The sequence below is a fragment of the Solanum stenotomum genome, chromosome 5, assembly GCF_019186545.1.
Source record: "Solanum stenotomum isolate F172 chromosome 5, ASM1918654v1, whole genome shotgun sequence".
In the NCBI taxonomy this organism is placed as follows: Eukaryota; Viridiplantae; Streptophyta; class Magnoliopsida; order Solanales; family Solanaceae; genus Solanum; species Solanum stenotomum.
Genome location: NC_064286.1, coordinates 62,121,528 through 62,149,376, shown reverse-complemented (window position 1 = coordinate 62,149,376; position 27,849 = coordinate 62,121,528). Strand labels below are relative to the sequence as shown.

The 27,849-nt window shown below is 30.5% G+C and overlaps 3 protein-coding genes and 1 pseudogene across 3 annotated transcripts; 2 read left to right on the top strand and 2 right to left on the bottom strand.

The window, feature by feature from the left end:
- The first annotated feature begins 2,751 nt into the window (after positions 1 to 2,751).
- LOC125866291 (cytochrome P450 94C1-like) lies at positions 2,752 to 4,756 on the top strand. The gene has a single exon (XM_049546628.1). It carries the CDS (start codon positions 2,889 to 2,891, stop codon positions 4,380 to 4,382), a length of 1,494 nt encoding a protein of 497 aa, XP_049402585.1. The 5' UTR covers positions 2,752 to 2,888; the 3' UTR covers positions 4,383 to 4,756.
- A 5,626-nt stretch (positions 4,757 to 10,382) lies between these two features.
- Positions 10,383 to 11,105, top strand: LOC125865782 (uncharacterized). The gene has a single exon (XM_049546028.1). It carries the CDS (start codon positions 10,383 to 10,385, stop codon positions 11,103 to 11,105), a length of 723 nt encoding a protein of 240 aa, XP_049401985.1.
- Positions 11,106 to 13,833: 2,728 nt separating this feature from the next.
- LOC125864231 (uncharacterized) lies at positions 13,834 to 16,102 on the bottom strand (annotated as a pseudogene).
- A 2,815-nt stretch (positions 16,103 to 18,917) lies between these two features.
- Positions 18,918 to 23,737, bottom strand: LOC125865653 (IQ domain-containing protein IQM3-like). The gene is made up of 9 exons (XM_049545857.1): positions 23,370 to 23,737; positions 23,172 to 23,286; positions 21,892 to 21,957; positions 21,702 to 21,790; positions 20,915 to 21,002; positions 20,499 to 20,645; positions 20,304 to 20,396; positions 19,776 to 19,877; positions 18,918 to 19,630 (listed from the first exon to the last, which is right to left on the bottom strand). The coding sequence occupies exons 1-9, from the start codon at positions 23,615 to 23,617 to the stop codon at positions 19,181 to 19,183; spliced, it is 1,398 nt and encodes a 465-aa protein (XP_049401814.1). The 5' UTR covers positions 23,618 to 23,737; the 3' UTR covers positions 18,918 to 19,180.
- Positions 23,738 to 27,849: the final 4,112 nt, after the last annotated feature.

Here is a 27,849-nt window from a genome sequence, read left to right as displayed (position 1 = left end):
AATTTCCTCTTTACTTTTCCTTTTCTACTTCCATTTTTTAAAAAAAAAAAGCTTATATTTTAAATTTGAGAAAAAGTATTGAAATTATTCTTAAACTTGGTGAAAATTATTATTTTTACCTTCCGAGTCCCGAATTATTGACAATTTTAAAATCATCATTTTACTTGATTAAATGAACTTACATCTCTAGATTCTAGCCAGATTTAAGGGTGTTGTCAATAATTCTCTCAATTTTTCATTAAGAGTCTCACGCACCTACAAGAGTTTAAGACCACTTGTTATGTCATAAAATATTATATACCAGGGATGTATCTGTAAAGATGGATTTTGGGTCTAATTCAACCCCAAAAGCTAGCTCATGAGGGGAGGATTGTTCAAGTCCATATAAGGAGATCAAATTCTCATCTATTTTCCGATGTGAGAATTCTTAACACTCCGTCGCACGCTGATACCTCGTTAACTGGAGCGTGGACACTATAATATGGGGCCCAACATCAGTGAACACAGAATTAGGATAAGTTTGGCTCTGATACCATGTAAAGATGGATTTTGAGCCTAACTCAACCCCAAAAGTTAGCTCATGAGGGAATTGTCTAAGTCCATATAAGGAGACCAAATTCTAATCCCTTTTTTGATGGGGAAATTCTTAACAACATCTATGTTTAATTAGTCAAATAGAAAAATATATTTAAAACTATCAATAATTTAGAGATAAAAATAATAAAATATATTTTTTCTTTAAATTTTATTAGTGAAACTTCTAACTCCGTTACCGAACCATCAAAGAAATTTTGGCAGATAGCTGCCCATAGTTTTCTTTTAGTTTTCCAAAAAAATCAATCTATCTGCAGCCACAAGTATTTTTATAGCATAAGAATAAGGTTTCTGATTACTACCACTTTGTTTGCCTTATAATTCATCTTGTTCGTTTTATATTATTCATTATGTGACCTGTTCCCTCTTTATGTTTTTCTTATTAATTAGTAATGTAATACTAGTCACATGTTTGTTAGAGAGTTTTTTTTTAATAAAAAACATAATTAAATATCCTCACCGTTTCAATTTACAACTTGCAAAATAAATAAATAAAAAATTAAACGGACTAAGAAAAATTACGATAAATAAATTAAAACAAGGAGGAAGTATACTACACTTTTATCGATGATTCTTATTTTTCTTTAAACATCTAACATTTATAAGTACTAATTCCCACTAATTGAGAATTTTGAAGAAGAAAAACAAATAACCTCTTGGGCTTTTTGTTTCAATTTATATTATCAAAACGATTTAAAACCAGAAGTATCATATTTATGCTCTTTGATTAAAATTATGATATTTCTTCAAAGGAGTGGGATAATATAAGAGGCGGATTTAAAATACGTAAATTCATTAACTTTTAACATTATCCTAAATATTAATAAATATTTTAACTATGAACTCAATTAAAATTGAAATTATATATCAATTTGTGGTCGATATAAAAGTTTATAAACGACAAACCTGAAGTCCTCTTGTGATATGTCCCTTTATATGGAAAAGAATAAAACCACATTACTTTTTATATTCATTTTCCGTAATTAATTATGATTCGCATCGTTAAATCTCACTTATTTCCTATATAGATGATTTCATACCAAATAGTCGAACCTAAATTTTTTTGATTAAGAATAAAAAAATAATGCGTTGGACTATCTACAAATTATAACAATAACAAAATATCTGGTGTAGTCATACAAAATGGAATCTTGCGGGTCAGGTAGGACTACCTACAAATTAAATGAGAACAACAATAAAAGCACGTGATTGAATGGGGTACAAACTTCTAATGCGTGATTAAAAAAAGATGCGTCTTCCAACTGTCTTGTTTTTCAATCCATGCGATAATTATGCTCTTTCTTTTCTTTTTTGGCTTGTTTTGGTTCAATTATTTGTTTATTTTAAAGGAATAATTATCTAAATATGCAACTTGTTTTATCATATTCTTTAAAAGAAATTATTATTTGAAAAAAATTATAAAATTTCTACTCTCTTCTATTTTTGAATACATCACTCGTACGTGATATATCGGGACAGGTGTGTCTGTATCAACGAAGATAATGTATTGGGACTTTGAGCGATGTATCGGAACAAGTGTGTCTTGTGTCAACAAAGGTAATGTATCCGGACGGGATGCATCACACGTTGAATAATGTATCCGAAATCGTAACACGATGTATCGGGACGTTGAGTGATGTATCTGAAACTGGGACACGATATATCGGGACGTTGAGTGATGTATGTGAAATCGGGACATGATTTATCAGGACATTGAATGATGTATCCGAATTGCTTAAATTTTAAGGAATTTTTGTAATTTGGAAAAGAGTAGGGATACAATGTAATTAACTCTTAACACTATGGTATTTGTGTAAATTTACTTTTTTTTAATAGTAAGGATGGTCGAGTTCATTGAGCAGGTAATCTCATATTCGAAACTTTCAATATGTTTTCTCGGTTGAGTTTGTCGCACGAGGTTTGTCTAATATGATTTATCTTTACTTCGTGATTTGCGTGGCCATTAATAAATTAAAGTAAATTAATTTACCTTGTGCACACTCAAAAAATAGCAGTTTGGGTTCCTTTATTTAAAAAAATCTTTAATAGTATAGTTAGTGGAAAAACTATAGAATAAACTGAGTATTATATAATGTGTCCTTTTCTTAGCATTATTATTATAGTAAGAGAGTAAGTGTGAACGTATATTCTAATTATAATATTGAAATATTAAACAATTTGGTTCAATTTATCTCTCCTTATTCCTTCATCTCCCATTTGTGTTCTATAATTCTATCCTTTCCATCTATTTTATCTTTATCCCAAAAAAAGAATTCATCCTTTTTTCCCAAAATATGGATCATCTTGATGTTTTTTGGTGGTTGAAGTCTTTTCATGTCTATTCTATTCTTATCTTCATCACAATTTCTCTATTTTCTCTTATCTTTTATATAGTGAGGGTAAAACTTTGGTGCAATTGTGAAATTTGCCATGCTTACATCACAACAAGTTGGTCTTCACAGTTCATCAATTTGTGTGATTGGTACACACATCTTCTAAAAAAATCACCAACAAGAACAATACACATACATGTTCTTGGCAGTATCATTACTTCAAATCCTCAAAATATTGAGTATATGCTCAAAACAAGATTTGACAATTATCCAAAAGGGAAAACGTTCTCTACTATCTTGGGTGATTTTCTTGGTAGGGGAATATTTAATGTTGATGGGGATTTATGGAGATTTCAAAAAAGAATATCAAGTCTTGAACTTGGAAAAGTCTCTATAAGATCATATGCATTTGAAGTGGTGAAAAATGAGATTGACAAAAGGCTTATTCCACTTTTAGATGAATATAAACAAAGTGGGGTACTTCTTGATATTCAAGATGTTTTTAGAAGATTTTCATTTGATTGTATTTGTAGATTCTCTTTTGGATTAGACCCTAAATGTTTAGAATCTTCACTACCTATCTCACAATTTGCTCTTTCCTTTGACCTAGCATCAAAATTATCAGCTAAAAGAGCTATGACAACATCACCTATTGTTTGGAAAATCAAGAGATTTTTCAACATAGGGAGTGAAAAAGAGTTGAGGGAAGCAATAAAAGTGATCAATATTCTAGCACAAGAAGTTATAAGGCAAAAGAGAAAATTAGGTTTTTCAAATCATAGGGATCTTCTTTCAAGATTCATGGGATCGATAAGTGATGAAACTTATTTGAGAGATATTGTCATAAGCTTTCTACTAGCCGGTAGAGACACTATAGCATCCGCGTTAACAAGTTTCTTTTATGTGATTGGAAACCATCCAGAAGTCACTAAAGCCATTAGAGAAGAAGCTAATCGAGTTCTAGGTACGAATGAAGATCTCACAAGTTGTGAACAAATGAGTGAGCTTCATTATCTACAAGCATGTGTTTATGAAAGTATGAGACTTTACCCTCCTATACAATTTGATTCAAAATTTTGTTTAGAAGATGATTATTTACCTGATGGGACTTTTGTGAAAAAGGGAACAAGGGTTACATATCATCCTTATGCTATGGGAAGAATGGAAGAATTATGGGGTTGTGATGCTTTGGAGTTCAAGCCTCAAAGATGGTTGAAAGATGGGGTTTTTGTCCAAGAAAATCCATTCAAGTATCCAGTATTTCAAGCTGGACTTAGGGTGTGTTTGGGTAAAGAAATGGCACTTGTTGAGCTTAAAAGTGTGGCTCTCTCTTTACTAAGGAGATTTCACGTCGAATTAGCTCAACCATATCACCACACCCCTCAATTCTCTCCTGGCCTTACTGCCTCTTTCAACGGTGGCTTATTGGTTTCAGTGCGAGAAATAAGTCCATAAGTTGAAAATATGGATCAAAAAAGTACTCCATATGTGTATATATTGTTCTAGTCAAAAGTGGTAAGTTCTGTTGAACCTGCAGAACTCGCTCTAGCTAAAGTAGTAACTTAACTATATGTGGTATAGCATATTCAAGAAACCCTAATCATGGAGGATGGAACTCATTTCAAGATATCAAGTAAGAAGTTTTTCCCTCTTTTAGCTAAAGGCAAAAATTTTGTTATGTTATGGCATATTCAAAATATTTGTTTTCTAGCTAAGTGGTATTTTTTTCAAATTATATATGTTTTAGCTATGAAGAAGATGTTATATATGTAATTTGTTTCTTGATATGTCGTAGAAGTTGTATATATATACGTATTGCTTGTTGAACTATTGTAAATATTATTATTATTATTATTATTTGGCAAGGAATTACTACTATATGTTCTACTTCCTCTCTACTTCCTCAATTTGTGCCTCGTGTGAAAGTCGTTTAGGGTTGTTTGGTTCAAATAAGAATAATTTCAAATTATAATTCTAGGATTAATAATCATGATTATAACCTGAATAATCAATCTCATATTAAATATGGGATTAGTTATACCAAAATTTTGGTATAAAACTAATAGTATTGGATTAAATTAATATCTCCAACCGAACATGGAATAAATTAAAATTCAAAATTTTGTGATCATTAGTTCTACCTAAAAGTTCAAGCTCAAAATATTAAACGTGATCATCTTTGTATGTTATTTTGCATGTGTTAAACACCAAATATTAAAACTCCTCATATCGAAAGTTATGACTATTAGGCAGAAAGGAGAATTTATTTAGGCAATATAAGATTGTAAATAAAGAGAAAAATCATGTTAGGAGTGCTATTTTCGTAATGAGTTATGTATTAGTAATTTAAATTTAATTAGAGTCTTAATATATGCATCAGACACTAAATATGGATGAAAAAAAAAGAGGCAAGACTAGAATTTTAATAATTATAACGATGATTTCAATTATTAATAATTAAGTTTTACGTTTATTAAGTGTACATTTTTAATAAATTTATTTATATAAAATATACCATTTGAATAAAATTATTAGTTCTGGACTTCTAACTCTGCTCCTGCGTACATTGTACACGTGCCATGATCCTAAATAATTAGTACACGTTGGTATAGCTAAAAGGGGGGAAAAATGAATTTTAATTTATTTAATTGAAAGTGCTACAATATTTATCTAATTAGCATTCCTAGAGCGGCGCCGTATAAACCAAATATATCAATTTCATAAGTATAAGTTTTAAAGTATAGAGTTTAATTTCATTAGATAGATATAATCTAGGTAAAAAGTGGTATCCTTATGAATAAAGCTGGTTCAGAATTTGAATTTTACAAGTTTAATTTATTATATTTAAAATAATGAGTCTATTATATATTTATAAAATTATGAGTTCAGTGTACTATTTATTATAATTGTAATGGTTGGCTGTGTGGTTTCCGCATGTGAGAATTGGGATAAATTTTCCTCACCATAACCTTCTCAATGAGAGCTCGTACTTTTTTTTTATTGAATTCATGTCAGTGTCGTCCATCATCCTTGTTAGAAAAGGACAAGAAATTGGTGTGCTATGGTGTAATCAGGGGATTGGAATTAAAGGAAAATTATATTCGACGTCTCTTTCTCTCGTAAGGCAGTTATCTCAAGCTCATTGAACATTAACTTTTTTTTTCTTTTTCTAATCGTCGAAATTATCTCTATCTTTACTATCATCGGAGCACTCTCTAATACGTATTTTAAAATTCTCCCGAACTAATTTTATCTAGTATATAAATCATATTTTTTATATATTTTGCAAGTTATTACATCGGAAAGATTTACCAAATACACACTTGGAGGGCATAGTGATGTTGGGCTTCCTAGAGGGTTCAAAAAATATATTGTACTTTTTTTTTTTCCAGTGAATGATGTGAGGTGTATGATTATTTTATCTAGAAATTTAAGTTATTAGAATAATCATAATTTTATGTACTTAATTGTATGTTTTCAATATGCCCCTTTAGTGCGAGTCTAATCTTTTTTCATAAGTTAAAGACGTGAAAAATAATTTTGATTAATTATAAGTGGGGCGATATATATACTAATTCAGAATTTCTATCTCCTATATTATTATGTTGAAATATATGATCGTACTTGCATCTAGCTAGTCTTTTGATATATTATTTCATCTAAAAATTTTATACTAGGATGAATCGTACTTACATCTAGCTAGTCTTTTAATCTTTTTAACTTCTCTTTTTCTCCACAACTTTTAGTATCTATTTCCCTTTCAATTCGTTGGGTGAAGATCACAAATGCAATTTGAAAATCTGAAACAATCAAGTTCTCTATTTAATTTTATCCTTCGAATTAATCATTTAATTTTATTTTATAAGATGGGAATAAAATCTACATATCTTTTATTTTTTATAATGAACTTATGAAATTTTACTAAATATGTATTATTGTTATACACTTAGGTGTTGATTATCTTATAGCGTTAATAGCAGTTAGTGTTGCTTATCAATTATCATTTGATTAAGAGATTATTGGAAGACGATTATTCGAGCAGAAATATTTTTAAAAAATGAAAAAAGAATAAAATAGTCGTTCACCCAACAATTTAGATTTAAAACAGGTGAATATATAGTATATGTGTAATTTATATACAATATATGTATAATTAGTTTATATTTATAATTTATTGTATATTAACTACTAATAAACACGTGAATTCAATTGGTTATTTTAGTTTATCTGCCAATAATATTTATTAGCATGTTTGTAGAATCATATACTAATTAAAGTATTCTTCAAGTCCACGTATATAAAAGATAATTCAACAAAGATATGTGAAATAATTTTTAGGGTTAGTTTGGTTGGGAACTAGTTATTTTGGAATTAATTATTTAAGATAAGTTATTTGGTGATAAGTTATTTTATAATATATGGAATTATTTATCCATTATTAAATTATAAATTACAGAATAAATAATTTAAAAATATAATTATATAATATCTCCAACCAAACACAAAATAAAATAATCTTATATTTTATCTTAAAATTATTATTTTATACCTCAAATCAAACGAACTATTTTTCATTTTCAAAAGTGTCGGTCCTGCTCTCTTTACCTTCCCTTTCAAATAAAGAAGAAAGACCCCTTACCTCAGCAACTTTTTATATTAATGTGAATTCAGAATTTATGGATTTTAAATAAATTATTTATAGATATAGTAAGTAATTTTTTTTAATATAAAGAGTGAAAGGGCAAAAAAAACATATCTAAAGTTTTTTTTTTTTGAGTTTCATATCTAATTATTAGGTATGTGCGTTAATTTTCAATCTGAACTATCATCAAATAATTATCGAAAAGCACATCTCAATTATCAATTGTTCACTTTTCTTATCATGCTGATAATTTAGATAGAAAAAATAAACAACTAATAATTGAAATGAGTTTCGATAAAACAAATTGATAACAGTTTAGATAAAAACTCACACATATAGATAATTATAATAGTTATGAAACTCAAAAAAATCGAAATACATCAGATATACTTTTGTTCATTAGCTCTAATCTAAATAAATTTTTTAGTCAAAATTTCTACATTATTTTATTATACTCGTAATTAAAACTCTAATTCCACCGCAACTCATGATGTTGTTTAAAAATTACTCCAAGTGAAGATAGGTAGAAGTTAGGACAGTTGAGATTGTTAGGTGGAAACTTACTTGTCAAGGCGTGCATTATTTCTTTTTTTTTTATTAATTTTTTTTTTACTTCTTTGTTTTGATGGTTAAAATTAATTATATTTTATTTAATTAAAGAAGTTGGTGTCATATCACAGACATTTTTAAGTACATTACAGCACTATAACATGTACTATGTGCTAATTATTTATTGTACAAGTAGCTTTTATTTAATTACAAGTTTCTTCTTTTGGTAATTAGTCAAGATATGAAAGAGAGATTTCAGCGTCATGATGAGACAATTCCGAATGGGGGCAGGATTTTAGTAAAGATATCAAGAAATTGAAGATGTTCAATGGACGGTATATATATAAAAACAAAAAATTAATTATATATAAATAACATAATTTTTCGTCAAAAAAAGTTTATCTGATCTGAATTCCTTGACCTGAAGACTCACTTGCTCACAATTTATCATTTGTGCAATGTGACGCTTCCATGACGGACAAATGACATTTTTTATGGACGTTAAATTATATGCTTAATTATAACGTTTGATAATATTGGAATTTATTGTTGATTGGATTTTACCAATAGGGACATATATGACTTATTATATGTTTTAATTTATTTATTTAATGAATAAGATTGATTCAATTTTTATATTGCACCAAGGTCACACAACCACTATACATATAACTTTACATTATTATTTTTTCTTCAACATTATTATTTTTTGTTGAAGAAAAAATAATTTTATATATTTACTTGTCGTTATTTAGTTGGCACCTTATTTGAAGGGTTATTAACACAATGACCATACAATATGAGTGAAGGTAGAGAACGTAGTAAGACAATTATAACTATATATTTAGATAAAATATTAGTAATGTATAATTTCACAAGTAGAATTTAAGGAAAGTAAAGTGCACATAAATTTTATTTTTATCTTAATAAAATAAAAAAATTATTTTCAATAGACCTTCTATCAAACAAACGATGAAACACGCACAAGGACATGTCGGCACATTCATAAATAGGCATATAATAATATGTGCATTATAGCATATAAGATCTTCATTTTAATTTAGCATGTGAATAAAGTTGAAATAGACAATAATATAATAAATCAAATGGAATAAAAACAAAATATATTTCTTGTCATTTTATTTGATTTCAATATGTACCTTCTTTAAAAAGAATCCAATAATCACTCACTCAACTTTCATAATCTGCCCTACACTTAAAGATATTTTTCATGATCAATGTCTTTCTTTGCAAATAAAACATGATATATGTTTGTCTTATTTATTAGTCCTAAGCATATTGTAAATTTGTCATATATTTTCACTTTCTTTCGAGAGAAAAGAAATGTACTATAATGTTGATAAAAAGTTACATTCAAAGATTAAAAAAAAAAAACTTTGAGTATATGTTATTGTTGTAACTTCCTAAATGGTCGAAAGATATTTCATGAAGAATCGAACATAGAAATGGATAATTCTTCTATCCTAGCTAATTTATGTGACGATTCATGACTCATGAAACAGAAGGAGTAATAATCAATTAGAGTTCCCAACTGTTTTTTATTCCAAAACATTATAAGTGCACAAAAGAAAGTTCAGTAATATTACTAAAAATAATAATATTTGGGTTAGTTTAACTATAAGAAGTTATTTTTAAAAAAATTAAAATTGAAAGTGCGACTTGGCTTTAATATTATAGATGAATTTAAAAGTTTTATGTCTTTTAAGAATACTAAACTAAATCATATAGTATGTAACTTAAAAAAAAAAAAAACTAGATTATTATTGTATTTGTAAGGTCATTTGTTAAATTTGACTTAGGCCACTAATTTTTTCCTGCGAGCGATCAGAGGAAAGGTTCAAACAGTATACCATATACATGGCTTTTTCATTTTTCCATAATTTTTGTAGCCGACTCTATCTTTATTCTCGAACGTAATGATCTGATCAATGAATATTCAAAAAAAAATTCAACTTCGAATTGATTCACACCAAATCTACGGATTAATGTTTTCGTTATTCATTTGATATAGTATTCATTACATATGTATATATATTTATCCTTCACTTCATTCTTTTTTCTCTTGAAGTTTCAATGTAAAAATTCTTCTATCAACGCATTTAATTCCATTTTTTAGAATTACTAATAGATTTCATTGACTCTCTGCATGGATGTATATACCTTTATTTATTTGACTTAGGATTGCTCGTTCTTATTAATTCCGGAGTTTTTCTGAATTTGAAAGTGATCATTAATCATAAAAGATGAAAGAAATTAGCGTATCATCAAAATATATATTTTTCGTCGTTCTCATAACAATACCAATCCTCCTTTTTCTCTCTAATTGGAATTCATCGTCCTCCTCCGTCACCACCACCACGTCATATTCCGATTCAAATCTCAAAATCCGATCCGGATACACCACCTACGATACCTACATACAAAAACAGCTAAACAAAACTCTCAACCCCAAACTCCGAAAAATTTGGATGACTCGAGATTGGGATCGAAAAATTCAAGTTTTCTCAAAACTCTTCACCGATCTTAAAAATGAAAATTTACTCTCAGATACATCGAAGGTACTCTGTATTGGCGCTCGAATGGGTCAGGAAGTGGAAGCATTGAAACGAATCGGAGTTTCGGATTCAATCGGAATGGATCTGGTACCGTACCCGCCATTGGTGATGAAGGGCGATTTTCATAATCAGCCGTTCGATGATCGGACATTTGATCTGGAATTCTCTAATGTGTTTGATCACGCACTTTTTCCGGTGAAATTTGTATCGGAGATTGAACGGACGTTGAAGTCCGGCGGGGTTTGTGTGTTACACGTGTCGTTATCTAGACGAGGGGATAAGTATTCGGCGAATGATTTGTATAGTGTTGAACCGTTGAAGAAACTTTTTAAGCGGTCTGAGTTGGTTCGTACTCGAACCGTTGATGGGTTCGGGTTGGATACTGAAGTTGTTTTCCGAAAAAAAAGATGATCAACTTCTTTATGATTATGAAATCGCTTTGAGTGGACAATGATAACATATTCCTATAATTAGTAGCTGAACGGTGAGTCGGCTAATTTAGGAAAAAACTTGTACATGTGCATGGAAAGACTAGAAAATGTTTAATAAGCCTTAATTAACGTTCGGATGATACTTCTATATTTTTTCCTTTAATTTATTCATTTTTATTCGAGGTTGGAGTAATGTTGGACATTTAATTCTTTTTGAAGTTTAGTAGTTGTACTGTTTGTAGTCAATTATATTAGAAATGCTCTTTTTTTGCTAAGGAGATTTCACGTCGAATTAGCTCAGCCATATCACCACACCCCTTGGTTCTCTCTTGACCTTTCGGTCTATTTCAACGGTGGCTTATTAGTTTTAGTGTGAGAGATAAGTCTATAAGTTGTAAATGTGGATTTAGAATGATTGTGATTAATTGATTATATACGCAACCAAAAAAATATTTCATATGTATATATTTGTATTGTTCGATTTGAAAATAGTAAATATAGTTGAACTTGTAAAACTCGCTCTAGCTATAGTAGTCTTTCAGGTTCAAAACCATTGATGTTGTGTTGTTGGGATTGCAAAACTCGCTCTAGCTCACAAATCACACAAAAGAGTAAAAACACACGACAAACTCTATGCGACGAGCTCGATCCAGAAACCCAAAAGGTCAACCTCTTATTGTCGCAAGCAAAAGATTTCGAACTTGAAATTTTATGGAAGTGCCAACTCGAACCAACTGAGCCACTGAAGGTACATATTAACAGTTTATAAGGACATTATATTATATTCTATTAATTATATGATCTCTTTTTAACAGTTCTTTCCCATTTGATTATATGTTTTTGATAGAATAAGTTGGAGAATGACAAAAATGGGTTCTCATGGGAGCAAGTATGTAATATATTTTGGAGCAATTGTAACTTTGTTAAGTTTGTCAAATGCGACTGCTTTTCTGTTTGGTCAAATATTTGGTGAGTTTTAAAGTTTAATCTGACTAAAATTATTATTTTTTAAATGATATAACCAAATTCCAAAAATTGCAGCTCCCGGAAATTGAATTAGGCTAGTAAAGCGTTTACGTTATGCCTCTAATATTTTGAGGCTCAAAAGAAATTTAATAATAACTTCTATAATTTCAGTTTAACTTGAAACAATATTGAAGATGGTAAGAAAGGTACATAAATTTTTTATTTATATATATATATTACTAGAAATATTTTATAACTTTAAATTAAACAACTCAAATTTTCATATTGATAAATGAAATTTTTACAATAATATCCAAAATAATGTACTGCACATAAATGACTAAATTCTAAGTTACTAGAATTATCTCTTACTTTTATAAATAATAATACATTAATATTACTATGTGAAGTTAAATCCATTAAATATGTATGTATATATATATTTAAAAGTTTTGATTAAAATTAAATTTTATAAGCCACTAATTTTATTGAGAACCACTTACCACTAATATGAAAATGGACCGAAATTACTAAATAGAAAAAAATTACATCTCTAGAAAGTACATCGGACACCAAAAAGGATAAACAACAACAAATATAATATGTTAGTGATGCTATTATATTAGTTATATGCTAACATTATTTTTATGTGGTGTCTGATTTGATCTATTAAAAATAACATGCATGATATAACTTTTAAAAAAACTAAATATATCTTCCACAAACACAAAAGAAAGGATGTCGAAAAGATTTTGAAAAACAATTGTGTCTTCAACCAAGCTAATGCATACATTAAAATCTCTTACATTGCTAATTATAATTTCCCATGTATTTTAGTTATACATAAAATAATACCAAAAAAGCTAATGCATACATTATTCTTTTCTAATCATCCTACCAAGCGATCATTTTTATTTGATATTAAGCTATGTATAACTAAAACAAGGAAAATCATGATAGCAATGCAAGTAGATTTAATGCAGATTTATAGCATGGTTAATTAAAATACAACTAACCCTTAAAAAAACCACATCATTTCCATCGCATTTGACATCCTTTCCATATTTGTAGAAAATATTTTTATAAATAAATATGCTTTAAAAAAATTATGCAATAATTCTATTATTTTTAATACACCAAATTAGATACTCCATAAAAAGTAATCTCAACATAACTAATGCAAGTCAATATCAATATTATTATTCTATCATATTCAATACTATTAGATTCAACCAAATAATCTCCCCGTGAATAGACTTGTTCACTGGATAAGATATAATATTTCGATTTAAAAATCATTTGATCTAGCAACAAGATAATGCATGAATCATGATTCAAAGTTTTTTTTATAATAAAAAAAAGAGACATTATGATTTATGCCCCGTTAATTAATGCAAGAACCACGTACGATACAAAAGTTATAATATGAGATTAAGATAATGTGTTCTGTACATTAGCAGTAACACTACCTTGGAGTTTATGAGACCACTAATACTTTTGGAATGTATAGTAATAAATTTTAACTAAAAGAATGATATAATCCATCCAAAGATCATTTGAATTTCAGAAATAACGAACATTCAAAATATCACACATTGATTAATCAAAAAGAAATTTAACAACAAAAACAAAAAAATTCATCCGAAAACCTTCTCTCATTACACAACGAAAAGATAAAAATTTCATTTGAAAACCTTCTCTCATTAGACAACGAAAAAATATAGAATCAGACCAATTAAAGTCTAACAAAATCATGTTATAAAATTAACCATCACAACTTGAAAAGAAGTACTTGAGCACGGTTCATTCCGTATACGTAGTAAGTTATACATATCTATCGACGATCCCGTGCATCTTGTTGATACCAAACTCAAAATTCTAAAAGTCACTCTTTCCTTTTGGTTCTAATCTCAATGTCTTCAGCATGATAGGCATACAAATCAAATTGATAGCAACGTTTGGCTTTTCATTTCATAAGCGCCTTCCACTTCCTACGAGCCTCTGCAGACGCGTTGTTAGAACATGTAACATGTTCTTGATGCATTTCTGTAGAGGCACCTGCTACATGCCCAACATCAGAATAAGTAACTTTGAAATCAGGAGTATATATATGTTGTTGAATGATCTCATTTTGTCTAGCAATAACTGGTGGTAGTACGAAAGGACTTGAAGTAGAACGAAATCCTGATAGTTGTCCGACTTCATCTAGTCGAAAATCCCTGCTGGTGTTGCAGTGAAGGAAGTCTATAGGTAAAGTATCTATTGAATCAGGAGTTTCTGTTTCAACTTTCGGAGGAGTTGCGAGTAGGTGATTTTCCATGTTGATCGTTGTTTTCGAAGTTGAAGTACTACATTCATGAACTAAAGAAGTCTTGTGTTGATCGTTAGGATATGATGTCGTCCATGAATGAAGTGGATAACTTTGGGCATGGAATTGCATCTGCCAAGGAACGGAAACTATATATAGAGGAGTCCCTGATGCATTGTTCATCATCGCGGACTCCTCTATACTTTGGGTACCACTTTGTAATATGAGACCGTCAAAACACGGAAGGACGGTAGACAGAACGAGAGGCACTTGGTTATACAGAGAAGTTGTGGATGTAGTTGAAGTAAAGAGTTTCCACAAGAGTGGACTTGGAATCATCATCTGTTTCCTCTACTTCAGTCTTAACATTTTTAGCTATCTGCAGAATCAAGTCATTTTTCGCATATATAATTTGTTCATGTAAAAACATGTAACGCAAAGTCGATAATCTCCAATTAAACTAAGTTACCTGCATTCTCAAGTTATTGTTTTTGTTCTTCAACGATATGTATTCCGCAGCAGCAAGTTCTTTAATCTATTCGTCAAAAATGACACTCAGCAGAAAAACAGCAGAGATAGCACAAATATATGAGCAAAGATATCACACATACCTTCTTCAAATTTTCATTCTCCAGTGCTAGATCTGCTGCTTTTCTTCTCATTTCCTCTCGCATTGCCTTTTAAGGAAAAACTATCAGATTTTGACATGGTACAGTCTGTTGGCCTCAATTTAATTAAGTTCTCTATCGGTAACAAGAAACGTAGAAGTCCGGGGAATTTGAAAATCCTATAAAGAATCATTGAACCATAAGGACTTTGTCAATTCTCATTCTTGTTAGGCAGATGATTTTGGTTGGAAGACGAGCGGTAAAGGTAGAACTGCAAGTCCCAACTGCCGCAGGAAGACACACTAATCATGTAAACATATTTTATTGGGACGTCTGTGGACACAACGGTTGCCTGGTCACTCTAAATTAAGTGCATTGTTCCAAACTATTATCATGTTAAAAGAAAACATGTTATGTTATGTTCTCTAGGGAGAGTTCTCAAAGCACCAGCACAAACTCCGTTGGTGAAACGGCTTCATTTAGTTCGTAATGAAGTCATTCAGCAAGTGTAGGCATAACCTTGTTTTACAAGAAAACGGTCAACTGTAAACCTGGTAGGTAAATCATCCAACACATAAATTTCCTTCTTGCATGGTAAAGTAAACAGCCGACTCGTATGCACATGAAGGGAATTGAGAATATAATTAAGTAAATAAAAGTTTGTTCACTCTAACAATTTAAATTTGTTGATGAGATAAAATATAAAAATCTCATAGCACCCTCAGTTAAGTTTGTGCCCTCATGTAGGAGTGGTGTATGCAGAATTTGTAAGCGGTCGAGCATACCTGTCTACGATGAATTGTCCGCTTGGCAGATTCTCTGTTAGCTAATACACGGCGCATCCTTCGTTCTTCCTTCTCTGCCTGAGAAAACATGCTTTCAGTTTTTTTTTTAAAAAAAGTTGAAACATCTAAGAAATAAGTATAAGAGACTGTAAATCTTTAGCACCTCAGTCAATTCCTGCCGCGATGTTCTTCTGGTAACTGGCGGTGGGTAATTTAAATCACATACAAGACTTGTTTTGAGATCAGATTCATATCTAGTCTGAATAGCTACTTCTTGCTCATCTTCAAACTTTATGGCTATTCCTTGCTCCTATATAAACAAGAGAGGATCGGGGAATTCTATCAAAAGATCGGGAACAAAATGCAAAAGAAAACATATCTACTAAGACGGAAATGGCTTCAGGGGCACCTGTTACAAATACTTGCAATACTGCCCAATAACCAATTTGGTCCTGAGGTAAGGAATAATCAGTTACGCCAAAAGATGCACACACGAAGATATGTAAATGAAAGTTAAAACCTCCAAAATGAAAAGCAACAGCTAAACTAAGTCCATATCAAAAACCAAATGAGGAAACTAACCTGTGCCTCCTAGACATTCCGAGAAAACCCGCAATAGAGTAGTTCAGCTCGGACTGTCATATCTTAAACTAATATATAAAACAATTCACAATGTATGCCCTTAAAAAACTAAAATGGTAAAGAAACTAATCATTATAGATGTTACATCTCAAATCTCAACCTTATCTCAATGCTGAAGAATTGAGTCCATTTCCTAGAGAAAATGAAGTGACAACACCCATTGAGAGTAGTCTCATGTTCCTCTTTTCCCCTCTCTTGACAATTCTCAACTCAATTAACTCTACTCATCCCATAAGGGGATCACACTGGTGTGTTTGGTACGGAGGAAAATATTTTCTGCATAGATCAAAGAAATAACTTTCACAAGTAGAATTTTATATTAATCATCTCATCTCGGTTCTCAGGTCAACCCCATCCATAGCCTCCTTTGAACTATACCAAATTGAACAACAATGCACCCCAATTAATAATTTGATTTAAAAATACCCTTGTCGTCAATAGTTTGATCCAATCAAATCTCATTTCATCAATTAATATTGGATAATTACATGTATCTTCTTGACTAATACTCCTATGGTCTCACTGTCTCACTTTATGACTTACTTTCCTTTTTATTCCGTCCTTCAAAAAAAATTGATATATTTCTATACTTAGTAGCAATAACTTAAACCACAAATTTCAAAAGTATTTCTTCCTTTATTTAAATACGTGTCAAGTCAAACGAACTCATTTATATTTGGACAAAAGGAGAAATATAAGGTATATATAAATAAGATTATAGTAATTCCATCGTTAATTTCATTTTGATAACATAATGTTTTTTTAATAAAATAGACAATAGTTGTATTTCTTAATATAGGATAAACATTTGATAATCAAAAAAATTATTATTAGAAAAAGAATTGACACTTAACAAGAAATGAAACAATTATCTTTATTTGGAAAAAGGCATTTTTCTAATAGTTTAGTAGTAACAATTTGGACATTTTTAATCAAACTATTGCCAGAAGGATAGTTTTAGAACAAAACTATTAACTGAGACATTTTTGTTCAATTTCGAATTGTTTGCATTTTTTACCCTTTTTCGTAGACTATTATAAAAATATTTTTGAGACAACAATATTCTCTATGTATCTACCAAATATCATAAAATAAGTAAACAAATTCAATAAATTTACTTGGCGGAAAATATTTTTCTTCGTACCAAACACACGTTAATATGATTGTATTGAAGCCATAGTTACAGATGTCCAGAGCTCGTACCTGAACTGATGAACACGAACGGTGAAGCAAACTAATTGGCACAATGCTTTTTAAATTATGTACTGTTAGTATCAGTAAGAAAAAGTGTGTCAGTTTTATAAATCAAAATTGAATACAATCAGAAATACACATACAGTAATACGAGCATCGGCGGCGGCGGCGTCTACGGAGAGTTCAATTTCACCGGCGGTATGATCTCGAGCCACTGGATCAGACAAACAAGTTAACGCCTCCGCTGCTTCCCACTCGCATTCCACCAGTTCGCCGGAAAATTTATCGTCCGCCGTGCATGACGGCGTCGTTTGGCATGTAAAATCGTTGTTCATGAGGTAGAATCGAAGAAGAGAGAGTGTTGAGGGAAGAGGAGAAAGCAGAGAGCTTAAAAAGAGGGGAAAAAAGGAAAGGGGAGGGATGAGGAAGTGACACGTGTCCGCCAGATCACTGGGACACGAATCGAAAAGCTCTGTATCTGGACATGACAGATGTTTCCTGCAGAGATGACATTTTGAATTTGATTTTTTGCTCAATAACGAAATTGCTCCATTCTTAATAAAAATCTCGTGTTCGAGTTTTGCGTATAAAATTTTATTTATTGAGAACATTATTTCTAATAAAGCTCTCATACGAACTTCGAACATTAAGTTTAAAAAAATATTACAAAAGGTGTGGCGATGAGTTTGAGATATCAAATGACTTTGTTGTCCAGGTACATTGAGATTCAGCTTTTTACGGTTTTGAGTCATCCAAATAAGTATATATTAAGAAAATCACCGATTTTCTACTTTTTTCTGTTCCAAAATATCATTTTTTAGTTTGTCTAAGAAATGTCTTTTTTATTATAAACTTATTAATACACGAAATGAATTGATTTAACTTTCAATTTATAATAGAAAAAGATAGCTATTGTGAGGCTTCTTGAGAAGTAGCTACAAGGCTTTTTGAAATGGTACTTGAGAGTTATCTGTCTAAGCTACTTGTTAGGTTTGATGGTAAGTTTGAGAAGCTCTTGCAAGACTTTTCCGAAAGCTAGTTACTAGTTGTCTAATTGAGCTACCCTTAAGCTTCAAAAAAACTACTTGTAAGCTTTTTATTTGTCTGCTTGCTTGAGCTACTCGCAAGTTGTTTTGTAGCTCAAGCAAGCAGACAACTTACAAGTAACTCAACTAAACAACATCTAGAATGAAGTTATAAGTGTACTTAAATTTGACATCCACAACGCAACATAGTTGTAACATGACAATTTATGTTTTTGATATCTGAGAAATTTGACAGATTCGATAGACATGGAAATATATACCCTTCTTATTACCCTCTTTCTCAACATGGATATGGCAGCATTCCAATTTTAACTTGCACATGTTACATTCTTACTACTAAATCCTAACAATGAGAACAACGGGTCCTATTACATTCTTGCTACTAAAAAGGTAAACTAACAACAGTTTGGAAAACAGAAGACCAAAATGAAGTAACTACTACTTTGCACACACTACAGCTTGTTTGCAGAAAAGATTGAAAATGAGCAAGGCTTTTCAGAAGTGCATTACATCACCATTGCACCAATCGGCCTAGGAGTTGATGCAGAACGAGGTCTTGGTGAGAGGTGTGTCAGTTCTAAGGCCTGCTCCCTTAGTTCAACCGGGTAGTCGTTAATGCATCCAATTCTTGGACCTGCACCAGTTGACCATGCCAGGGAGAGTTGATGACCCAGTTGATATGACTTTGATAACTTCTTTGAATTAATCCTTTGCAGTATTGCAGTTTTTGGCACCTCAGCTCTCGGGCTCTCAAGACCACCCGAGAGTGTTCTCTTATAGTTACTTGCCTTTTCAGCTTGTGGACTTATCATTAATTTTGAGGAGAAGTCTTTTTCCTCCTCCTTCTGTAAATCAACTTGAAGGGATTCTGATATAGTTGAAAGATCAGACACAGAGCGACTCTCAGATGAATTTCCCTCTTCATAGCTCTCATCATCATCTCTTGGCTTTTTTATCTGATAATAGATAAAAATGACGAGTATTAACTCAATTCAGAATGGGATAACTAATCACAACCATTTATAAGTTAAATCATATGCAGAGTAGACTATAACAGTTAGAAAGTAATCAGGAAGTACAAAAGACTCAGAAATCACTAACCTCAGTCTCTTCCAGGTTGACTCCATTTTCCTTCAGAAATGATAAGAAGCTGTCGAGGCTATCATCAGTTGGCCGATAATGCCCACTATATGCTGAAATAGACTGGAAAAAAATAAAATGTCAGAGCACAGCAGTGTGCAACCTAAACACGGAGAGCAGAGACTGAGGTTTCAAGCTACACGCTTATGATTCAGGTGGGAATTATACGCTCTCTTTCTTACCTTTCATTTGCAAAAATAACGTCAGAACAATAGGCTTGAGAACAGATATCAAAACAAAAGGGATGGCAATTTTCTCTTCATAGAGCGTCTAATTCTCTATATGCAAATTAAGAAATTCTGCAGAAGGTGGTATGTCATTGAACAATTCAAGTATATTAATGCGGAGTAGAAAGTGTTTTTCGAATCCATAGACATAACTAGTGTTTCATAAAGCTGAGAAGAAATGACTCCTGCATTTAGATCGACATAGTTTCGAAGTCAGACATATACAATCTAAAGATAGTAAAACGATGTAACAGATATTTACCTTAAGTATCCCATCTTTTACCACTAGTCTTCCAGCAGCTAAAGTAGCCCCACCAGCAAGAAAGCTGGAATGATGAAATATTCCTTTCTTCTTCTGAAAGGTAATAGAATAACAAACCTTTCACGTTAACAGAGGAAAAACAATTTGCAGGATAATCATCATAAAAGCATTTATGTAGTAACTTTTACCACTCACCTCGCCAGCATAGAGTCTCTTTGAGGTGCTCATTACAAAAATCCATTTTGCCCCGGGCAACCCATTGGTTGTATCAAGATGATTTCCAGTTAGGCTATGAAGTATTTTCCCTTCGGCCACTACATATTCATAATGTTCTCTCTCTTGCTGATAACAGAAAGATAACAGAGCAATTAGGAGTTGCAAGGCGATATCAATCAATGTGACTAAGGAAATTATGTAGAATTATGTACATATGAAAACATGCAATAGAAGTATAATTAATATTACATGTTATACGATAGAGCAAATCATATGTATGAGACTATCAGTAAAGACAAGCCAACATCAGCACATAGATATGAGAAGCCATTTGTATACTGATGCTAAACATTGTGATTTGCATTGTAATAAGCAACAAAAGAGTCAGCACATACAGGTCCAAGATACTTGATACTTTGTTTCTGAAGCTTAGATCTCGGACATTCTTTGAGCTCAACCTTTTTGCCATCTCCAAGATCCAACCTGGCACATGTTCCAGAAAATAAGTTACTGCCGACTATTTCTTACAAGTAACTGCATAAACCATGTTGCATTATCCATATTGTACAAAAACTGCAGTCAAATGAAAACAGAACCCAACAATGCGCAATGTTCTAGACTTCATACTAAAGTAACACAAGATTAGTCAACCGCCCATGCAGTAAATTGATGCATCAACTTCCTGTACATATTAGAACTGTAAAAACATGGAATAACCACTAATGTCAAAATACATTTGCATTTATGTAGATTATATCTTATTGACGTGAATGCAAATCAAACAAACTGTTCCACTAATATTTTAATATTACTTGTTTTTGTAGGACTATATAACATTTTCTGGAGCGTTTCTCATTTGTAATTCTTTCTAGAACCTTATTCAACAAGTATAAAGGGAAAGCAACATAAACAATATATTGATATTTTTCTCCAAGAATTAGCACATCGCCCTTTGTAATGATCGTCACTAGTCATGAATTCCACCATTAAGGAAAAAACAAAAATTTGCAACAGTTCCTAAAAAGCAAAGCCAGGAAAAACCAGAAGCAGTAAAAATACACACAAAAATGTGGTTTCAACCCAAAAATGATGGGATAGAGCTTCCATCCCCCATTATTTACCACCTCAATATATACCATACAAATTTTGTCATGTACCAATTCCAGCATTCAACTTTCTTACCAAAAGAAAAATGGCTGACCAGCATCAGTTTTACACCATTCTTTATAGTACATGTGCAAGTTATGCCCATAACGGTGGCGTGGGTCAATCTACAGTTACCACAAAACTAAGGTCAGAAAAATACAAACACCAATGAACTTAAATGTTAATGGGGTACATTCAAATAAAGCAGCAGTGGGAAGTGACTCACTGCCTCAATCCAATGCTGAAAAGCTAGTTTCTGGGCCTTTCCATCTCTTGACAATCCCTTACCAACCTGGCCAAAACGAATACATAATTAACCTTCAAAAATTTTAATTAACTTGAGCTAAGAAAATCGTCAAAATAAAAGAAAAAAGTTGATTAGCTTTTTACATGAGGCGACAAAATTAGCTTAAATGAAAGTGGGATACATGTAGTCGACCCAGACTTGTTTGGAACTGAGGAGTTGTTGTTTGTCACAATCAACTTTTTACATGCTAGTATTCTTCTCGCTACACTGATCACAAATTTTATATTTTTATCTATAAAGAGAAGGAATATCTTTTTTATTTGATTTGGTGTGCATCACTTTCTCACTATTAATTTATTTTTAAAAACATTTCCTTTCTCTTTCTGAATTTGGCTTGTTGTGCATATTTCTTTTTCTGTAATTTTAACCACTCCATTCTGTATAAAAAAGACCCCTCTTTGGTATTTTTGGGTGTCATGAACTGTAGATTGGGTCATGACTGTTTAGTGACTCACCCAATATTCCAATTAATAAATCCAAACTTACATTTCAATCATTCGATGGCCTAATGATAGTTATTGTCTCTTATAGATAAGATGAGATAACATAAAGTAGAGGTTGTTCCATGTTAAGTGTAGGCCATTACTGCACACCTTTTCTTTTTTTGTTCTAAAAATGAGAGTAAATTTTACTACCCTTGAACCAATCTACGTGACACACTTTACTTTTTAATCTGTCTCAAAAAAGTTATTATGGTTTTATGATTTTTTTTTTACTGTGGTGTCTGCGTCATCCCTCCCACTTCTTGTGTGCCATGTAAAAAGTTACTCTACATGGATCTAAACCTGGGCGCCTGGTAAGTTTTGAGCATACCTTGTCACTGTGCTACTTGTCTACATTGATTTTAAAGGTGTTCAAAATATTATAGTGTAATTTACACCACACAACCGTAGCTCTACCCCTGGAGCGCATGGTTGTCAACCACTTCATTAACCACTATGATTAAAAATAAATTAAACTTTAAAACTTCTCCTTTACCTTAGATAAAATGGTTCATCGTCCCACAAATGATAGTGTTTTGAACCACAAATTTCAAAAGTAACTCTCACATAAATTGGGAGTAAGGGATTAGTAAATATATACTTAATGGAAAAAAACTCAACTGTTTAGGTTGACGCAAAAAATTGTAGCACGGCGCCTGAATCCTTGAAATTTAGCAATTTATATACTCCTAATAGAAATTAAAATTGTGAGGCTACCTTGGAAGCATTTAAAGTGATGCGATTCCACCGTGAAACCGCCGTCTCCGGTTGAGGAACATTGAAGAAAGAAATCGTACTGTGATTCAATCGAGCATAATCTAAGGCTTGCCACCTTCAAAATCATCGCAAAATAAAAACATTAACAACAATTTCATAACACTACTAAAATTCCTAATTAAAGAGATAACAACAAACCAGAGCTCTTCAGCAACCAAAGCAGAATCCGCTAACATACGCCGGGTACGGTAACTCCGGTAAACCTTCTGAACTGTCATTGCCGCTTTCGCATGATGTTTCGTTGGCGTATCCGCCGGAATTACATCTCCAGTGGAAACAGGCCACTGACATTCCCGGCCATTAGCGAAATTCGTGTCTAACAAGGAGTTAATCGGAGACTGGGAGCTCAGATCAAAACATGACGGCGCGTGCGTTTCGAATTCCATCGGAAAATGTAGAAATTTGAAATGAATGGACGCTTTTCTGGTGGCCAGTAAGAGTTATTTATAGTGACTGTGGTCAGAGTTTCTGCGAATTTGCGCAGTAAGAGAGAAGTTCAATAGACACACAATAACATATTTGTCATGTATAAAGCATGTTTGGAGTGAATAGTGATCCTTTCCAAGATTTTAATTAAAACTCGTTTGATCATGAATTTTTTTCACTTTTTTGTTGAATTATTTTTTTTCCCTTATTTGAAATTTAACTTTGATCATGAAAATTTTGAATTATTTAAATCATAAAATGGAAAAATTACGCATATAAATAAACATATACTAGTTAATTAGTTAACATAACTATAGTTTATCATAATTACAATTTGTGACCTACTTTTAGCTGTAATTACGTGGCTCAACCTTTTAGTTTTGTATAATTCGCACGTTTGTATAATTCAGAATTTGTATAATATAATTTGTATAACTTTTGTATAATGTAATTTTATATAATATAATTTGTTTAACTGTTTATAGTTTAAATTTTTGTAATTGTATAAATTCGTTATTTTGAGTTTATACAAAAACAACTGAATTATACAAATGTACCCGTGAATTATACAAAGCTGCGAATTATACATACCCGCGAGTTATACAAATGAGGCAGCTTAAACCGTATCTACAGCCTGTAAATATGCAAACTATAGTTATGAAACATAATTAAGTTTATTATAGTGGCTATTCGCGAAAGTTCCCCTTTATATTTTCAGAAAAGTATATTTATAAATAAATATTATTTATAAAAATTATAACTAAACACGGCTCTAACTTTAAGAAATCCAAGTAAATTGAAAATATACTTGTAATAATATTATGTGGTTGTTGATTTTGAGATATTACTCGTGTATGTTTCAAAGTAAATTAATAAGATCAGGTGATTTTGCTAATTTTTAGAATTTGGTAATATAAATCATATTTTAAAAAAAATACATTCAAATTGTAAATAATGCACAAAGTATAGATTAACACAACTTCAACTTTAGAAAATTCAATTAAAGTGACAAAAACATTTGATTTTTATGGCCAAATGCCCACTAAATATCAATATCCTTTATTTGTTAAAAATAATAACAATAATATTATTAGTGTGGAATATTTGATATTTTTCTATTTTATGTAGTGATATATATTTGATTAGACACAAATTTTTAAAGAAAAATAGAAGTATTTAAAGCATGTCATCAGGTTTATAAATCTTAGCGCTATTAATCAACACCTAAAATGTAAGACTAAAATGCAAATAAAAGATACTATTTGTAACAACATATAAGTGAAATATCTTAGTAAAGTTAACAAATAATTTAAATCGAAAAATAACACTTTAAAAAGGAAATGGTTTTTATCAAGATAATTTTATTTTCATATTTGAATTAAAAAGTATTTAATTAAGAATGAAAAGGTACTTATCTCGTGTACTATAATTTTGATAATACGATTAGCATTACAATTGTGTTTCAATATGAAGGAAAATATTTGAAAGAAAAATAAGTAAATTTCTTTTTCTTTTGTAGTGTTTGTTATGTAATCACAAAAATATCATCCTAAAATTATTTATATTTAATATAAACAAAGACTCTATGACAAGGCTGGAGATATTGTGTGGGTTGGTGGGGATCGACTCAATTTCCTAATTTAAAAAAATATATATATAAGTATTAAATATTTTGACTAATCAAATATGATAAAATCGAAAAATATTTTCTAACCAAACACTTAATTATTGTTCAAATTATTATATCTTCTTTCAACACGTGTAAAGTACCATTTGTCATTTTGGAAAACTATGAAGAAGAAAAAAACGAAAAAGGCCAGTTGTTTTTTGGTTAGATTTAATTGACTCGTCTACCAACTATTTCCATCTACCCATCATAAAATTAAGTTCATCTAGGAACACTAATTAACAAAATTTATTTAGTAAAAGAAAAAACAGAACAAAACTTCTTTATCTGCGTTCCAAATTAGTTGTCATATTTCATTTCTTAAAAAGTCAAATTATTGAAATTACTCTCTTATTACTTCCGTTACAAAGAGGTTCTTCCTAGAATTTGTATTCTTTTAAGTGAAACAAGTTAAAAGAATATAGAAATTAGTTGTGTAGCAAATTAAAATATAGTAATTTATTATAAATATTCAAAGTGTAGTTAAAGGGTCCTGTTTAATGTTAAATGTTTGATATGAAAAAATCCGCAAGATGCAGTATTTTTCATTGAGGTCTTACATATTTAAATTTGTAATTTAAATTAACTCTGATAATTAGTCAATTGACTTTCGAGAAACGAAATTTAAAGGACTAATTAATTTAGGAAGAATAGAGTATTATTTAATTTACAATTTTGTGCATATAGACAATGAACACTTGGTAGAGTTCTCACTACTATACTAGATAATTCAAAAAAGGTTAGCAAGTCGTTTCTTGAATTCTACTATTTCCCATTTTTGCTTGCTTTACCAACATATTTTTTTTGTTTATTAATTACAACAAGGAAAATTAGGTACATAATTTTTTTTCAATAAACATTTGTGATACAAGTGTTTTTAATTATTTGTTTTGACAAGCATACAAAAAACGAATTATTTATTTAAGAACTCCATTTTGTTAATAGGTTGTAGTTAGGTCATATCATAAAATAGTCATCCGATAAATGATTGATGTTGATTTAGAAAAAAGATGCTAGATATAATTAAGTCGTGAACAAATAATTATTATACTGTAACAATTGAATAAGTTCGATCTATCAAAATGACTCATTATTTCAACATCAAATTTGAAATATAGAATTTGAATAATGAAATGTAAGTTCTTAAAGTTTTTCAAATTTTCATGTTTAAATATATTAAACATAATAACAAATAATTAACAATGAACACTTGCTAGAGTTCTCACTACTACACGTACAAGATAATTCAAAAGGAGCTAGCAAGTTGTTTCTTGAGTTCTCCCTTTTTCCATTTTTGTTTGCTTTACCTACCTATTTTTTGTTTATTTATTATAGGAAAGAAAATTATTTGTACTACTATTCTTTCCAATAAAAAACTGCGAAATAAGAGTTGTTGATTATCTGTTTTGACAAGCGTACAAAAAATGAATTTACTATAATTATTTGAGAATAATTTTAGAGACCTCCATCGAGGTTTCACTCTATAACACTCACTTTTTTTGTGGTTTATGATATTACGTCCACCTTTTTTATTTTGATTTTTTAAGTCATTCTTTAAACCTATTTAAAATAAATATAAATAATAAGTTATATTAATTTCTTCATATTATATTAAAAAATGACTTGTTTAATAAATACTTTAAAAATAAATCAATATGAAAAACGACCAATTCAGTCATAAATTTTTAATATGAAAAACGACCAATGAGATGTCATGCAAAACCTATTATAGGATTCTTTTTCGCCAAAAAACAAAATCATTAAAAAAAATTCGAAATAAAATATAGTTATGATAGAAGAGAAGAAAATAATGAACAACTCCCAACAAAAAAAAAGGTCCAATTCGGTCATAGATTTCTACTCAAATTAAATTATGAAATAATATTTGGTTAGTAACTCAAATGGAGTAAGTGATTATTATATCGGATTAACTCATTATTTCGATATCAAACAAGTGAAATATCGAATATAAAAAATGAAACATAAATTTTAAAAGTTCTTCAAATGTTCATACTCAAATATAATTTCGAATTCTAAACATTTTTTTCCACTTCTACTTTAAATACTATCTTTTTCAAAATTTCAATCAATTCATATCCAGACGCCTAGAATGTTTTCTCATTAGATATGATAATGATCTTACACCTTTTTTTTTTAATATTAGAAAATGTAAAATATAAAAGGATGAAAGAGAGAGATGGTGGGGTGGGGGTGGGGGTGCGGGGTGGAGGGTGGAGGGACTACTGCGTACCTTCTAATTATGGAAAATACAAAATTAAATTGACCCAATGGAATGTCACAAGTCAAGTCTTTCAGAAAATATAAAAAATTAAGTCTCTATCTAGAAATAAAAAAAGTTGTGGTCAAGCTTAATGGAAAAAAGAAACATTTGAATTCAACGTTGCATGTTCCTTTTAATTACTAAAATGTCATTCCATTTACATTATTTATTTCCACATTTTCTTATTTATTTTTATTCATCCACTTCCAACTTTTTGCATTATAAGAAATAATAATTACGTAATA